The 18,179-nt window shown below is 38.8% G+C and overlaps 1 protein-coding gene across 1 annotated transcript; it reads left to right on the plus strand.

Moving 5' to 3' along the window:
* Nucleotides 1-15,392: 15,392 nt before the first annotated feature.
* Nucleotides 15,393-17,053, plus strand: LOC140875470 (F-box protein At3g12350-like). Its single transcript, XM_073279156.1, has 2 exons — nt 15,393-16,459; nt 16,550-17,053. Exons 1-2 carry the CDS (start codon nt 15,590-15,592, stop codon nt 16,976-16,978), a joined length of 1,299 nt encoding a protein of 432 aa, XP_073135257.1. The 5' UTR covers nt 15,393-15,589; the 3' UTR covers nt 16,979-17,053.
* Nucleotides 17,054-18,179: the final 1,126 nt, after the last annotated feature.

The raw sequence follows: 18,179 nt of genomic DNA on the forward strand, positions 1-18,179 counted from the left end.
TTTATGCCTCATCATCATCGTATGGATACGAGGAGGATTGGGACGATGAGGGGAGAGTATGGCTCTATGCAAACGAGACATTTGGATTCGGGTTTCTTCGAGATAATTACATCGTTGATCTGAGGCCTCTACTAAAGAATGGCCGCCTTCTTGATGCTATGTCAAAGTCTTTGTAAAATGCACTTTCGTATTATTTTTATTTTAAACGTATGGACGGAACAAAAGTTTGAATAAAATAAGAATCATTCTAATTAAGTGGATCTTGAAATTTGATTTTAAAATACCTTGATGCATGAAATAATTCTGCTTATTCCAATTACTTGAAGTTAGAAACAATTTTAGATGATAAGGAAATCAATGCAAAGCCCTCTTAAACCATGCGTTCTCTTAATTGCGTCATCTTTTTTTTTAACAACAATTAATTAGTATCTACGTATTGTTCTTCATACTATAACTAAGAGTGGGTTTTTGGTATACCGTATAAAAAATATTGGCATGAAAAAAATTCATTCCGGTACCGATATCGAAATTCTAAAATGTTGGTATGGAAAATGTAGTGACCCTTCACGGATCACCTACTAAACAGAACTTAGGCATGCAATTAACTTAATTAAACAGATATCAGAATAAAACTACGGAAACCATAAATATTATACAATCCCAAGTAAAGGAATCTGTAATTTATCCAAAATAATATACAACCAAATCGAATAGCTGTATCAACCTCAAAGCAACAGAAATAAAAACCTAGACGAAGCTCCAGCCGGTCAACCACTGACTAGCCCCTCTTGGATCCACCCGCCTCGTCCAATCGCAAACCTGCCCCATGGAGTAGGGTGTCCAGAAACACAGAGTACGAGACATGAGCAAAAGACGCTCAGTACGAGAGTATGAGTATACATGCATGCAAAGTGAACTCCCTATAAACTCGAGGTCAAGGATCAAATAACAGAGACAGACCGGGCCCTGGTATGTAGCACGCTGTGCCGTCGCTTCAGGAGGTGGCTCCCATACCATAATATAAGTGGATACGCCGGACCCAAATCGATGGAAGTCCAACCACTAACAGGATAGGGAAAAACCCTACTAACAGACATCTCGAAGGAGATAGCTCAGTATGCAAATGAATGCAGCATAAATCAATGACATATAAACCATGCAGTCACACAATACATGCATACTCAGTCAGGATATCTCAAACAGTACTTCCGTACCTCAAATCAGTGCAAGCTCTACCAACTCTAGGTCCACGCCTATAGTCTGCTCTACACTGCCAAATGATACTACTATCATCAAAGTTCTCTAAAAGCCTTAACTAAGCTATTGCATACTCCTAAATATTTATAGGAAGCAAAAGCTATACCTTCGTCCGTCATTAGCCCTTTGATGTCGATGCCTCCAGAACTTGGGCACAACTCTGCTACGACTTTCGAACGCCTCGCCGACCGCCGGGTCAAGCCTAGGAAGGCTAGAACAACTCGAATAGACTAGAAAGGAGAGGGAAACACTCGGAATTGGCAATTGGAAATGAAGCCTCGGCCCTCTATTTATAGACAACGATCGGAACTTCCGATCCTCGATCGGAACGTCCGAACCTCAATCGGAACGTCCGATCCTGCCATCGGAGCTTCCGAAGATCCTGATCTGTCACGTGTCAAAATATCACTTTTTGACTTCGGATAGGGGTGATCGGAGCTTCCGATCCTGATCGGAGCTTCCGATCTAGCCAATCGTCATGCCTGACGTAATATGATCGGAGCTTCCGATCCTGTTCGGAACTTTCGAACCTACCTTCGGAGCTTCCGAACTCTATTCAAGTAATTATGATTAATCCCTTAATTACTGATTTTGGTTACGGGCTACTACATTCTCCCCCACTTAAGATATTTCGTTCTCGAAATCAGATCTTAAGTACTGAATGTAATACAGAAATCAGAAACATTCTTTATTCAAATCAAACGTTTACAGAGTTTGCAACTGAATACAACTAAAAAATAAAATCAAAACAACTCAGGATGGTCTTCACGCATCCTGTCCTCAAGCTCCCAAGTAGCTTCCTCAGTACCTCGGCGCTGCCACTGAACAAAAACCAAAGGAATGAATTTGTTCCGTAAAACCTTATCCTTATAATCCAGGATACGAATAAGTTTCTCAACATAAGTCAAATCCTTGTTCACCTGAACCTCAGACCGCTGCAGAATATGATATTCATCCGCCACATACCGTCGCAACAGAGATACGTGGAACACGTCGTGAATACTGGATAGATGCGGTGGCAAAGCTAGTCGATAAGCCAAATCGCCAATGCTCTCCAAGATCTCAAACGGACCGATAAACCTGGGAGACAACTTGCCCTTAAGGCCAAATCTGAGAATCTTGCGGAAAGGTGACACCCTTAGAAACACTTTCTCCCCGACGTCGAACTGCAAATGCCTACGCTTGATATTAGCATAGCTGGTCTGACGATCCTGTGCAGTTTTAATCCGTTTCTTGATTTGATCAACAATGTCTATCGCCTGCTGGATAAACTCCGGTCCTTCAGCCTGTCTCTCCCCCACTTCTTCCCAGAATAGTGGAGTACGACAACGTCGCCCGTACAACGCCTCAAAAGGTGTCATCCCAATACTAGTATGATAGCTGTTGTTGTACGCGAACTCGATCAGTGGCAAATGATCCTGCCAGGCTGAACCAAAATCCATGACGCACGCTCTAAGCATATCCTCCAAAGTACGGATAGTGCGCTCCGACTGACCATCAGTCTCCGAATGATAGGCAGTACTCAAACTGAGAGTAGTACCCATCGCACGCTGAACACTCCCCCAGAATCTAGAAGTGAACCTGGGGTCCCGATCGCTGACAATGCTTACAGGCACTCCATGAAGTCGAACGATTTCCTGAATGTACATCCGTGCCATGCGATCCACAGAGTACTCTCAGCTATAGGCAATAAAATGCGCTGACTTGGTGAGTCGGTCCACCACAACCCAGATAGCATCACAGTTCCTCGGGGATACCGGCAAATGGGTCACAAAGTCCATTGTGATAAACTCTCATTTCCATTCAGGAATAGGCAGACTGTGAAGTAATCCTCCAGGTCGTCGGTGCTCTGCCTTGACCTATTGACACACCAAATATCTCGAAACAAACTGATAAATACTGCGTTTCATTCCCTTCCACCAGAAACGAGTACGTAGATCCTTGTACATCTTGTTGCTCCCAGGATGAATACTCAACTTAGTGTGATGCGCCTGAGACAAAATCTCCTCTCGCAACTCTACATCCTGCGGAATCACAAGCTTACCAGACAAACACAGAAAACCATCTGACTGATAGTGAAATCCAGACGAGCTACCCTTGTTAGCTAGACGAGCTAAACGCTGGGTTTTCGAATCAGATATCTGAGCATCTCGAATCCGCGAATACAAAGCTGGCTCAGATAATATCGCAAACATCTGGATACTCTGCATACCTTTCTTATGCTTGAAGGTATATCCTGAAGTACAACAGTCACCGATCGCACTAGACATCAAACAAGTCTGAAGTGCGGATAGTCGCACCTTGCGACTCAATGCATCAGCAGTGAGATTAGCAGCTCCCGGATAGTACTTAATTTCGCAATCATAGTCCTTAAGCAAATCCATCCAACGTCTCTGCCTCATGTTCAACTCCGCCTGAGTGAACAAATATTTGAGACTCTTATGGTCGGTGAAGATCTCAAATTTCTCGCCATACAGATAATGACGCCAGATCTTCAAAGTGAACACAATGGCTGCTAACTCCAAATCGTGGACTGGATAGTTGTCCTCGTGAAGCTTCAGCTGTCTAGAAGCGTATGCGATCACATGGCCATTCTGAGTCAGCACACAACCTAGCCCCTGAAGAGAAGCATCAGTGTATACCACATACCCTCCAGATCCTGACGGTAATGCCAACACCGACGCAGAAGTCAACCGCCGTCGAAGCTCACAGAAATTCTCCTCACACTCGGAGGACCACTTGAAATCCACACCCTTGCGGGTAAGCTGCATCAACGATCGAGCTAACTGAGAGAAGTTCAGAATGAAGTGACGATAATACCCTGCTAGACCCAGAAAACTACGGATCTCAGCAACTGTCATCGGACGCGACCAATTAAGTACCGCTTCAATCTTGCTTGGATCAACAGAAATCCCCTCCCTGGATATGATATGGCCAAGAAAGACCACTCTATCCATCCAAAACTCACACTTGCTCAGTTTGGCGTACAACTGCTCATCTCGAAGAGTCTGCAGTACCAACCGAAAGTGAGAAACATGCTCTTCCGTATTACGCGAATACACCAAGATGTCGTCAATGAAGACCACGAAAAACTTGTCCAAATACTCCCTGAAGACACGGTTCATCAAATCCATGAATATAGCCGGTGCATTAGTCAAACCAAATGGCATCACTAGGAACTCGTAATGCCCATAGCGAGTACGGAATGCAGTCTTGGCTACGTCCTGATCACGGACTCTCAACTGATGATACCCAGATCTAAATTCAATCTTGGAGTAAACTGACGTGCCCTGCAGCTGATCAAACAAGTCATCAATACGAGGCAACAGATACTTGTTCTTCACAGTGACTCGATTCAGCTGCCGATAGTCAATGCACAGCCGCATCGACCCATCCTTCTTCTTCACGAAGAGAACAGGAGCTCCCCAAGGAGATACACTAGGACGAATGTAACCCTTGTCCAAAAGATCCTGTAGCTGATTCTTCAACTCACGCATCTCTGACGGAGCCAGACGATACGGTGCTCTAGAAATAGGCGAAGTACCCGGCATCAACTCTATGCCAAACTCGACTTTCTTAACAGGAGGAAAACTCGGAATCTCATCAGGAAATACATCTGAAAATTCATCCACAACAGGAATGCTCTCTACCCCAATGCTCTCAGCGGACAAATCAACTGCATGGATAAGGTAGCCTTCCCCGCCAGACTCTAGAGCTCGACAGGCTCTCAAAGCTGATACCAAAGGTATCGGGGGTCGCGCTCCCTCACCATAGAAAAACCAGCTCTCACTCCCCTCCGGATGAAAGAGTACTAATCTCTGATAGCAGTCCACTGAAGCTCGATAGGTAGTCAACATATCTATTCCCAGAATGCAATCAAAGTCGTCCATCGCCAGGACCATAAGATTCGCAATCAAAATGTTACCCTCAAACTCTAAAGGGCAACCCATCACTAGACGCTTAGCCAAAGCAGATTGGCCCGTCGGAGTAGAAACAGACATCACTACGTCTAGTGCAATGCATGATAACTTATGCCTCTTAACAAAACGTGCAGAAATGAAGGAATGAGATGCACCAGTGTCAATAAGTACAAGAGCAGGTATACCATAAAGCAGAAATGTACCTGCGATGACTTTCTCATTCTCCTCCACTGCCTGATCATGTCTCAGGGCAAACACCTGGCCAGAAGCTCGTGGCCTCAAATGAGAACTCCCAACAGACTGTCCCAGCGACCTCTGCTCTACGGTGGCCTGAGAACCAGATCCTGAACCAGATCCAGAACCGCCTCCCCCAGATAGTGGACAATCTCTCCGGATATGACCAGTCTCTCCACAACGGAAACAAGCTCCAGAAGCTCTACTGCACTTGTCGGATGGATGGTTCTTCCCACAGTGATCACACTTGTCCTTCTTTCCGAAACGGACAACACCAGCAGAGCCAGAGGAAGAAGAAGTAGATCCAGACTTCTTAAAAGATTGGGCACGGGGACCCAAAGAACTAGCAGGTATCGACTGAGAGAAAGACCTATTCCGTCGAATGCTGTCCTCCGCCTGGTGACAACGGCTCATCAAACCCTCGTAGGACATGTCGTCACCAACCACCACACGGTCATGGATCTCAGGATTAAGGCCCTGAAGGAACAGATTATATTTCATCCCAGAGCTGTCAGCAATCTCGGGGCAATAGGATAGAAAATCAAAGAACTTCTGCTGATACTCATCGATAGACATGGCTCCCTGTCGCAGACTCAGTAGCTCGCCTGCCTTCGACTGACGGAGTGCAGGAGGAAAATACAGCTTCTGAAAAGCTGTGCGGAACTCGGCCCAGGTGGCCACTCCTCTCGCCGCCACAAAAGGTGCAGAAGTAAACCTCCACCACCTGCGCGCACGTCCATCCAGAAGATAACCCAGGATCTCCATCTTCTGCTCCTCGGTGCATTGGAAATTCTGAAAAGTCGTCTCCATGCGGTCTAACCAATTCTCCGCATCCTCCGAAGACTCACCTCCAACTAAGGGCTTAGGACCCATAGCTAAGAATCGACGCACAGTGAAACGCTCGTCATCATGATGACGATGACGCCGTTCTCGACGAGGCTCCCGGTCGGCATCACCCCAACGCCCACCAATACTGCCATGAGAACTCCGGTCGTCACGATCTGCCATCTACAAAATACCTCACGGTTACCTTATGCAGAGTCTAAATCCCAAGAATACTATGCATGCTCTGATACCATAAATGTAGTGACCCTTCACGGATCACCTACTAAACAGAACTTAGGCATGCAATTAACTTAATTAAACAGATATCAGAATAAAACTACGGAAAACATAAACATTATACAATCCCAAGTAAAGAAATCTGTAATTTATCCAAAATAATATACAACCAAATCGAATAGCTATATCAACCTCAAAGAAACAGAAATAAAAACCTAGACGAAGCTCCAGCCGGTCAACCACTGACTAGCCCCTCTTGGATCCACCCGCCTCGTCCAATCGCAAACCTGCCCCATGGAGTAGGGTGTCCAAAAACACAGAGTACGAGACGTGAGCAAAAGACGCTCAGTATGAGAGTATGAGTATACATGCATGCAAAGTGAACTCCCTACAAACTCGAGGTCAAGGATCAGATAACAGAGACAGACCGGGCCCTGGTATGTAGCACGTTGTGCCGTCGCTTCAGGAGGTGGCTCCCATATCATAATACAAGTGGATACGCCGGACCCAAATCGATGGAAGTCCAACCACTAACAGGATAGGGAAAAACCCTACTAACAGACATCTCGAAGGAGATAGCTCAGTATGCAAATGAATGCAGCATAAATCAATGACATATAAACCATGCAGTCACATAATACATGCATACTCAGTCAGGATATCTCGAACAGTACTTCCGTACCTCAAATCAATGCAAGATCTATCAACTCTAGGTCCACGCCTATAGTCTGCTCTACACTGCCAAATGATACTACTATCATCAAAGTGCTCTAAAAGCCTTAACTAAGCTATTGCATACTTCTAAATATTTATAGGAAGCAAAAGCTATACCTTCGTCCGTCGTTAGCCCTTTGATGTCGATGCCTCCAGAACTTGGGCACAACTCTGCTACAACTTCCGAACGCCTCGCCGACCGCCGGGTCAAGCCTAGGAAGGCTAGAACAACTCGAATAGACTAGAAAGGAGAGGGAAACACTCGGAATTGGCAATTGGAAATGAAGCCTCGGCCCTCTATTTATAGACAACGATCGGAACTTCCGATCCTCGATCGGAACGTCCGAACCTCGATCGGAACGTCCGATCCTGCCATCGGAGCTTCCGAAGATCCTGATCTGCCACGTGTCAAAATATCACTTGTTGACTTCGGATAGGGGTGATCGGAGCTTCCGATCTAGCCAATCGTCATGCCTGACGTAATATGATCGGAGCTTCCGATCCTGCATCGGAGCTTTCGATCCTGTTCGGAACATCCGAACCTACCTTCGGAGCTTCCGAACTCTATTCAAGTAATTATGATTAATCCCTTAATTACTGATTTTGGTTACGGGCTACTACAGAAAAAATCTATATTGGTACCATATATATACCGGAAAAAAATTCAATATACCAAAAAAATGTCTATATTTCGAAAAAAGTTCGATACGATATTCCGAAAAATCGATATTTTAGCTCGGTATCCCAACCCTCGGTATAACATGATGTTTGAAGTGGTGGAGTACGTAAGTGGAGACAGGAACAAACCATACTAGTGGCAGTGGGCTATTGGGCTAACCTTGGCTTCAGTAATCAGCCCAGGCTTGCTCACTTCCTATTGGGTTATATATATATTTAAGTTATCTATTCTATATTACTTGGGTTAAGAAAAAAATGGAGGACTTAAGATGGTCTACACAGAAAAAAAATAATTTTAAACTAGTGAAAAATTTAGAAGTGTTGAAAATATATATAAATATATATTATTATTTATTGTTGAATGTTGAAGGTTGAAAGTTGAAAATTGAGTTGTAAAATATTGAAAATTAGTGTGTGATGATGTAATTAATGATGTATTAATTTTTGACTAATCTCCAATTGAGATCTATAAATAGGTCTCTCCATTTGTGTAGAAAAACACAATTGTGAAGAGAGAAAAAATTTATAAAGTGTAGAATTTGATAAATTTTGAGTTTTTGAGTTTTTACTTTTTACCGTAAATTTTTACTTTTTCACAACACGTTATCAGCACGATCGCTCGAAGGTTCTCTATATTTTCCGACGCTCCAAAATACAAGAAGAAGTAAAAAATATTCAACAAGTAAGAATTTTTATTTTACTGTTTATATATTTTTATTGTGTATATATTAATATATAATATCATGTTATGAAAAAATAAGTTTTTTTTCAAAACTTGTTATAAATCCTGGGAGGATGTTAAGACGACATCCCACACTCCCGGTAAGAGATACGACAAGTATAAAAGCCTCTAAGGTTTTTAAACAATAACGTGATATATATTTATTATGTATATATATATTAACTATATTAATATATAATTTCATGTTATTATATAAAAGGTTGTCTATGACACTGACCTTATAATAACGTGATATGATATATATTATTGTGTATTTATATACTAACCATATTTGTATAATCTCATGTTATTATATAAAAGGTTGTCTACGACACCGATCTTATAATAATGTGATATGATATACTATACCTGACTTTATACTAACTATATTGGTATAATTTCACAACATTATATAAAAAGCTGTCTACGACACTGACCTTATAATAATGTGATATGATATACATAATTATTTAATTATGATTATCATTATATGCATTACATGATTATCACGAATTTTTATTCAACACATACTCAATTTTTTCTTTACCCCCAACGGTCACAAACGGTAACAAAACGGCTAGTTTTTGCCCTATAAATATGTTCACTCAAACTCATTTTCAATCACACCAAATTCATTCTTTCTCTCAAAATATTTTATCCTCGGTTTTTTCGAAGATGGAGATGATGACATTTATAAGGATATTTTTCATAACGACTATGATCATCATGCTCACGAGTCTTTTACTCACCAGCGATTTTCCAACACATATTTTTTCTCTATTTGTATACGCACTTGTAATTTACGTTCTTCCATTATTTTGTATTGTCATATTTATGGAAATTAACTAATAAAATACATTGTTATTTTCTAGTACCACCATGTCGAACTTGGCGAAACTCGAATTCATTGCACTTGATATAACCGGAAAGAATTATATGCCATGGACCCTCGATGTAGAAATGCATCTCGAGTCATTGGGTCTTAACGAAACTATCAAAGAAAATAACATATCATCCTCACAAGATAAAGCAAAAGCGATGATATTTTTACGCAGACATCTTGATGAGGGGTTGAAATGTGAATATTTGACCGAAAAAGACCCAATGATTTTGTGGAAAGGGTTAAAAGAAAGTTTTGAGCATATACGGGAAGTTATACTTCCGACCGCACGAGATGAATGGAATACTTTAAGATTCCAAGATTTTAAAAAGGTGAGTGATTATAATTCTGCGATGTATCGAATTGTCTCACAGCTGAAATTTTGTGGGCATAATATTACTGAGATGGAAATGCTTGAAAAGACATTTTCCACATTCCACGCATCAAATATAACTCTACAACAGCAATAAAGAGTGCGTGGATTTTCAAGATACTCAGAACTCATCGCATGTTTACTCGTGGCGGAAAAGAATAATGAATTGCTCATGAGAAATCATCAGTCCAGACCTACTGGTTCAACGGCATTTCCTGAAGCAAATGTCGTAAGTAAAAATGAAAACCAAAATCAAAGATATAGACAAGATTTTGGTCGAGGTCGTGGACGAGGACGTGGGCGTGGACGTGGGCGTAGAAATGATCGCGGTCGTGGTCGAGGCCGTGGATTTGAAAATAAAAGAGATAGTTATTTCAATAACTCATCTCAAAGGAACGTCACGAACCACCCACAAAAGAGGCAGCATGATAATACGGGTGAAAATGAAAATCATCCAAAAAGAACTGAGAGTGTTTGTTATAGATGTGGCACTCCAGGACATTGGTCAAGAACTTGTCGAGCCCCTGAGCATCTGTGTAAGCTCTATAAAGATTCAATAAAGGGGAAAGAAAAAGAGACCAATTTTACTGAAAACATTGACCATGCAAGTGGTTCAATGAATTTAGATGCTGCCTACTTTTTGAATGATTTCGAAGATATTGATTAAATATACTGGTGGGAAAAGAATGTAACAATGTAATTTTTATTTTATAAAACATATTATATTTTGCATGTATTTTTTGCATGTATCTTTCTTAATTCATTTTATTGCATATTGTTTTTGAAGATCATTATGGAAAATGCTATGATCAAAGATGGAAATAATGCACTGGAAGTTTGCATACCAGATAGTGGTACAACGCACACTATCCTCAGAAATGAAAAATATTTCTTGGAATTAAAACCAACAAAAACAATGGTGAATACAATATCAGGTCCTGTAGACTTGATTGAAGGATGTGGCAAAGCACAATTTTTGTTACCTAATGGTACAAAATTTTTGATAAATAGTGTTTTATATTCACCACGATCACAAAGAAATTTGTTGAGTTTTAATGATATATATTCTCATGATTATGATACGGAAACAATAACCGAAGGAAATGAGAAATATATGTGTCTTACTACATATAAATCAGGAAAGAAATATGTAGTTGAGAAATTATCAATGCTCCCTACTGGATTGCATTATACACATATAAGTCCAATCGAATCAAATATGGTTATTGGAAATTCTTCAATACTAACAAATTGGCATGATCGATTGGGACATCCTGGTTCAATAATGATGCGAAGGATTATAGAAAATACAAGTGGTCATCCACTGAAAGACCAGAAGATCTTTCAGAATAATAAGTTTCAGTGTAAGGCATGTTCTCTGGGGAAACTTATTATAAGACCATCACCAGCTAAAATCCAAAAGGAATCACTCATATTTCTTGAACGTATTCAAGGTGATATTTGTGGGCCAATTCATCCACCATGTGGACCATTTCGATACTTTATGGTATTGATCGATGCCTCTAGCAGATGGTCACATGTATGTTTATTGTCCACTCGGAATGTGGCATTTGCAAAATTGATGACTCAAATAATAAAATTGCGGAATCAATTTCCCGAATATACGATCAAGAAAATAAGACTTGATAATGCTGGAGAATTTACTTCCCAGACTTTTAACAACTATTGTATGTCGATGGGAATTACTGTTGAACATCCTGTAGCTCATGTTCATACACAAAATGGATTAGCTGAATCATTGATTAAACGTCTGCAGTTGATTGCTAGACCAATGATTATGAGAACGAAACTCCCTATTTCTATATGGGGACATGCAATTTTACATGCTGCTGCATTGATTCGCATCAGGCCAAGTGCATATCATAAACACTCCCCATTGCAGCTTGTATTTGGCAAAGAACCAGATATTTCTCATTTGAGAATTTTTGGATGTATGGTGTATGTGCCTATTGCACCACCTCAAAGAACAAAAATGGGACCTCAAAGAAAGAATGGTATTTATATCGGCTATGATAGTCCATCAATCATTAGATATCTTGAGGCTCAGACAGGCGATGTGTTTACAGCACGGTTTGCTGATTGTCATTTTGATGAAAATAACTTCCCAATGTTAGGGGGAGAAAAGAAACACATCGAAAAAGAAATCACATGGTATGTACCATCATTATTACATTTGGATCCTAGAACTAAACAATGTGATAAAGATGTACAGCAAATTGTGCATTTGCAAAGAATAGCAAATCAAATGCCAGATGCATTTGCAGACACAAAAGGGGTAACAAAATCATATATACCTGCTGTAAATGCCCCTGCTCGAGTTGAAATTCCAAAGAAACAAAATGAAGACATTCATGATGTCATAAAACGCCTGAAGCGTGAAAGGCCAATCGGTTCAAAGGATAAAAATCCTCGGAAAATAAAATACATAGAGAAAAATGATGATCAGAAAATAGAAAATGGTGTTCCAGAAGAAACACACGATGATGAAAATATTTTGTCAGAACCACAAACTGTCGAGAATCATGAAATCTCTATCAATTATATTAATACTGAAAAAATATGGAACCGAAAGAATGTACAAGATATTGATGAGATATTTTCGTACAATGTGGCATGTGACATCGTAAATGAAGATAATGAACCAAAATCTTTTGGTGAATGCAAAACTCGAAAGGATTGGTCAAAATGGAAAGATGCCATCCAGGTTGAATTAAATTCGCTAAATAAACGTAGTGTTTTTGGACCTATAGTCCTTACACCTAAAGGTGTTAAACCTGTTGGGTACAAATGGGTTTTTATTCGAAAGAGAAATGAGAAAAATGAAATAGTGAGATATAAAGCTCGACTTGTTGCACAAGGTTTTTCTCAAAGACCTGGAATTGATTATGAAGAAACATATTCTCCTGTTATGGATGCAATTACGTTTCGGTATTTGATCAGTTTAGCAGTGTCTGAAAACTTGGACATGCGTCTAATGGATGTTGTTACAGCTTATTTATACGGATCACTTGATAGTGATATATACATGAAAATCCCTGAAGGATTTAAGATGCTAGAAGCACAAAGTTCAGAACCCAGAGAATTTTATTCTGTGAAATTACAAAGATCATTGTATGGATTAAAGCAATCCGGCCGAATGTGGTATAATCGGCTAAGTGAACACTTGATGAAAAAGGGATATGTAAATGATCCAATATGCCCTTGTGTTTTCATCAAGAAAATAACATCGGTATGCGTGATTATTGCTGTATATGTTGATGATTTAAACATCATTGGAATGAATAAAGAAATTCAAGAAGTGATGTTATACTTGAAGGAAGAATTTGAAATGAAAGACCTTGGAAAAACCAAGTATTGTCTTGGTTTACAAATTGAACAAAAAGAATGTGGAATTTTTGTTCACCAGTCTAATTATACAGAGAAGGTCCTTAAACGTTTCAATATGAATCAATCAAATCCTTTAAGTACTCCAATGGTTGTCAGATCATTGAATATAGAAAAGGATCCATTTCGTCCATGTGAAGATGATGAAGTTGTTCTTGGTCCTGAAGTACCATATCTAAGTGCCATTGGTGCCCTTATGTATCTTGCAAATTGCACTAGACCAGACATATCTTTTGCAGTAAATTTATTGGCAAGATTCAGTTCATGTCCAACGAAGAGGCACTGGAACGGAATTAAACATATATTCCGTTATTTACGAGGAACGACGGATTTGGGACTTTTGTATCCAAAAGATACAAATCAGAGAATAATTGGTTATGCTGATGCTGGATACTTATCTGATCCACATAAGGCACGTTCCCAAACCGGATATGTATTTACTCGTGGAGGCACTGCAATCTCTTGGCGATCACAGAAACAAACACTTGTTACAACTTCATCAAATCATGCCGAGATTATTGCACTACATGAAGCAAGCCGTGAATGTGTCTGGCTTAAATCAATGACTCGGCATATCCAAACTTCTTGCAGATTATCAGTGGACAAGAATCCAATCACACTGTATGAAGATAATGCCGCATGTGTTGCCCAAATGAAAGAAGGATACATCAAAAGTGACAGAACTAAACATATTCCTCCTAAATTCTTTGCATACACTCAAGAGCTGGAGAAGAATAAAGATATTGATATCTGTTACATTCAATCAAGTGAGAACTCATCCGATCTCTTCACAAAGGCACTTCCCACGGCGATATTCAGAAAACACATTTATAATATTGGGATGCGCAATCTACGAAATATGTGAAGAATCATTCATGTTGACATCAGGGGGAGTTTACGTGGCTGCACTCTTTTTTCCTTACTATGGTTTTTGTCCCAATGGGTTTTTCCTAGTAAGGTTTTTAACGAGGCAGTATACAACACGTAATGGAGATAGTCATTCTATCATGATCATCACAAGGGGGAGTGTTGAAAATATATATAAATATATATTATTATTTATTGTTGAATGTTGAAGGTTGAAAGTTGAAAATTGAGTTGTAAAATATTGAAAATTAGTGTGTGATGATGTAATTAATGATGTATTAATTTTTGACTAATCTCCAATTGAGATCTATAAATAGGTCTCTCCATTTGTGTAGAAAAACACAATTGTGAAGAGAGAAAAAATTTATAAAGTGTAGAATTTGATAAATTTTGAGTTTTTGAGTTTTTACTTTTTACCGTAAATTTTTACTTTTTCACAACAAGAAGAAGTTTAGTCATGTGACACTAGCATAAATAAATTGTGAAAAATTACAACAAAATTATGAAAATATTATAATAACTTTTCAATATATTTAAAAATAAATAATTCATGCATTCATTTATTTAATCAAATTAAACCTTTATACAAATGTTTCTAAAAAAATCCAAATATTAAAATATATAATATAATGCAATTGTCATAGAACATGTTATAATCAAATTTAGTTTTTTTGTATTATCATTAATTAAGATACTCAAACAACCCAATGATTTCACAAATTACGTTTCCCACACGTCCAGATGTCAAACAAAATCGAAACTGGTCAAATTTTATATAAATAAAACATTATTTCTAGGCTATGATATTAGATAATTTCTGAAACTATGTAGGTAATATATATGGAGCTACCCGAACAGAATACAATTAATTAAATAAATAAATGTTTATTATAATATGTGTTTTCCGCCGTCACGTGGAACGTGGTGTTTCAACGATGGGCACGGGCATATGACCGGTACCATACGTTACACGATTCACTTTTGTTCTGATAATATTATTTTTTCCAAAGATAAATATTCTTTAAAATAATATGATCCTAAATCTTCTATTTCAATTCTATGTTTGTTCTCGTACGTAGAAGAATTGCGTTTGGAAATTTGTAAAGGAAGAAAACAAATAAAAAAATAATTAATTATTAATTGCTTGCATATATATTCAAACCTAAAAAATTTGACTGACATTCTCTATAAATTTGACTAAAAAATAGGGGCAACGGGTTCCAACGATAAAAAAAAATAAATAAATAAAATAATAAACAAGTGTGCTTTGAATTCAAATTTGGCTCCATATATATATTCAACACTTTGTCACGTTCCAATGGAGAAAAAGATGTGAACAATTGAATGAGAATTTGCAATTATTTCTTTATTTGACTGAGAATCTTGATGCCTAAAAAGTCTTGAATTATTTCCATTAAACCTGTACCGAAAGTTCAAAGCAATTATCTCACCGGAAAAACCAAAGATTAACGCTGGAAATGGAGTCATCAATTCTTCCATTGCCATTCAGCGATTTCCCGGAGGACGTGCAGCTTTGCATCATCTCATTCCTCCGCCGGTCTGAGCTTGAGGCGTTCGCCGCCACCTCCAAGAAATATTTCCATCTCTGCAACAACGACGAGCGGCTTTGGTTTCTCAAGTGCAGCCGCCGCTGGGGCTCCCGAACCCAAATCCACAACTGGGGTGGCGGCAAAATCTCTTACAGAAACCTCTTCCGCTTGCTGAACCAATACGAAAGCCTGATCGGAATCTGGAGCTACGACTACATCTGCGTTGGATACTCTAAACTCGTGCTCTTCGAATGGGGTCCTTTTTACATAACCGGGAACAGGGTTTTTCCGTCTCAAAACAGGGGATATAATGTGATAAAGAAACCTTTTCTTTGGATCACGCTTACCTCCGATGGGCAGACGTTGAATTATCTAGACAGGAATGAAACACTTCCCTTAACAGACAAGGATCTGTTCCGTGAAGATTCGGAGAAACTGCGGGGTGGGGAGTTGATTCTAGTGGACATCGATTTGTCGGAGGATCGTTGCTTGTGGTTGCGGGAGAATCGCCTGTTTTCGGAGTTCAGGAAGCTATTGCACGCTGGGAATGGACTTGAAGATCAGTATGAGATTGTTTACAAGTCCCCGCCGGATGGATTGATGGCACAGATGAAGAAGATACTGGCAAGCAAGGCGATTAATGTTCCGGATATCCGGCTTTCGAAGAAGGAGAGGAGGACGGAAAGGCGAAGGGAGAGGGAGAAGCAGCGGCGCGTTGGCAGATGGCGTTCCCAGCGTTTTCAGAAAATAACGGATCACTCTCCCACTCCGTCTAGGCCGCTGCAAGGCCTGTGGAAGGTAAAACATTGATTGATTGATTTACGTCCGCTCGATTTATTCTCTTATTGTACTTGTAGTTAGTTAATTCTCTTTTGCCCTTTGCTGCAGGGTATCGGCCACGACAGAATGTTGAATTTGTATCTAGTGTCCTACGGCGAATGTTCGGACAATATTTATGGCGAAGTCGTGGGGAACAGCTCCAGATTTCTTATTTCTCATGACGCGGTGTTTACTGCTCGAACCACGGCTTTCACTGAATCTCCCATGTCCTCTGAAGAGGAACATACTTACAACACTCGCGCGCATCTCCGTCCCATTGCTAAATCTAACCAAGCCGAACTAGAATATTTAGATGTGTTGCGCATGTTCTACGCCATTTCGCCTATGTTCTCGTATCATGGATTCGACGACGGGAGAGTGTGGCTCTATGCAGACGGGACGTTTGGGTTCGGGTTTTCTGGAGATAATTACATTGTTGATCTCAAACCTCTGCTGAAGAATGGCCATCTTCTTGATGCTACAGCTATGTCTTTGTAAAATGTCCTATCGTGCTATTTTTAATGGATGGAATAAACTATACCTTTTTTTTTTTCTGAAAGTATGCGAAGAAAAATAATTTAGATATCAGTTTTTACAACATATATTTTTATATTGTTTTTAGTATAATAACTTATGCATACTCATTGAAAAGTTAAATTGTTTTTCACACATACAATTTAGTCTTTAAAACACATTAATGATATAAAAAAATTGAGTTGCTCAATAATTTATAAAGCGAGCTTTTTTTATTATAAAAAAAAAAGCGAGCTTTTTTGAGAATAAATATTTTTTCCCCTCCATATATAACTCAACCATCCCACTCTCCGCAAGCAATTAGAATAGATGTTCGAGGTCAAATCAATCAACATCGCATATAATAACTTTATAAATAATGGAAATTAATGCCGGAGATACGTACAACAAAATCGTGTAGAACGATATTTACAACAATAATATTGTGAAATTTTGTTATTTTATTGCGAGATTTTGTATTTAATGTATCGTGATATTTTGATAAATTAAATTCTTGTATAAATTTTGTGTGTTGTAATATTTGTTATACAAATTTCGTTGTACTTGTAGTATCACTCATAATCATACATAATTCTTGATTCACCATAACTTTAGTATATTGGTATATTAACGTATCTATGCATGTCGTTGTATTTAGAGTCCTCAATTTAAGTTTGGTATGTCGAATCAATCAGGTCATGTCATTAAAAAATGATATGGTCAGTTGGATCAACCAGTCATGTCATTAAAAAATGACAGGTTAGGTTGTGTTAATGGTGGCACATTAGAGGAGGGCCTAAATGGACTGACCCATGTGAGCTGCAGGTTGGCTCGTCGAATTTTTTTTTAGAATATTTGAATTAGTAGTTTTTAATAATTTATGTGTGGATAATAATTTTTGAATGATATTTTATTTAAAATGATATTATATATATATATATGTGATTGATAATAAACTTTTAAAAAATCTATATGGTTTATAATAATTTATGTATAATTGATTGATTTTGAAAATTTATATTATTTGTATTAATATAATGTTAATGAATTTTTAAATATATATCATTTATAATTGTTTATATATAAGTTTTTTAAAAATATTTTTCTCATTTTTTTTTATTTTTTGACAGGTGAAAACATGGGAGTTGGGTTTGTTGGGATTTTCTCAAGCCGCCAAGGTGGCGGA

The sequence above is a fragment of the Henckelia pumila genome, chromosome 1 (genome assembly GCF_033568475.1).
Source record: "Henckelia pumila isolate YLH828 chromosome 1, ASM3356847v2, whole genome shotgun sequence".
Classification (NCBI taxonomy): Eukaryota; Viridiplantae; Streptophyta; class Magnoliopsida; order Lamiales; family Gesneriaceae; genus Henckelia; species Henckelia pumila.

Excerpts from the sequence above, each read along its gene's own strand:
- LOC140875470 (XM_073279156.1), top strand. The coding sequence starts at position 15,590 with ATGGAGTCATCAATTCTTCCATTGCCATTCAGCGATTTCCCGGAGGAC. Across the intron at positions 16,460-16,549 it reads CGCTGCAAGGCCTGTGGAAG|GGTATCGGCCACGACAGAAT; the intron begins GTAAAACATTGA and ends CCTTTGCTGCAG.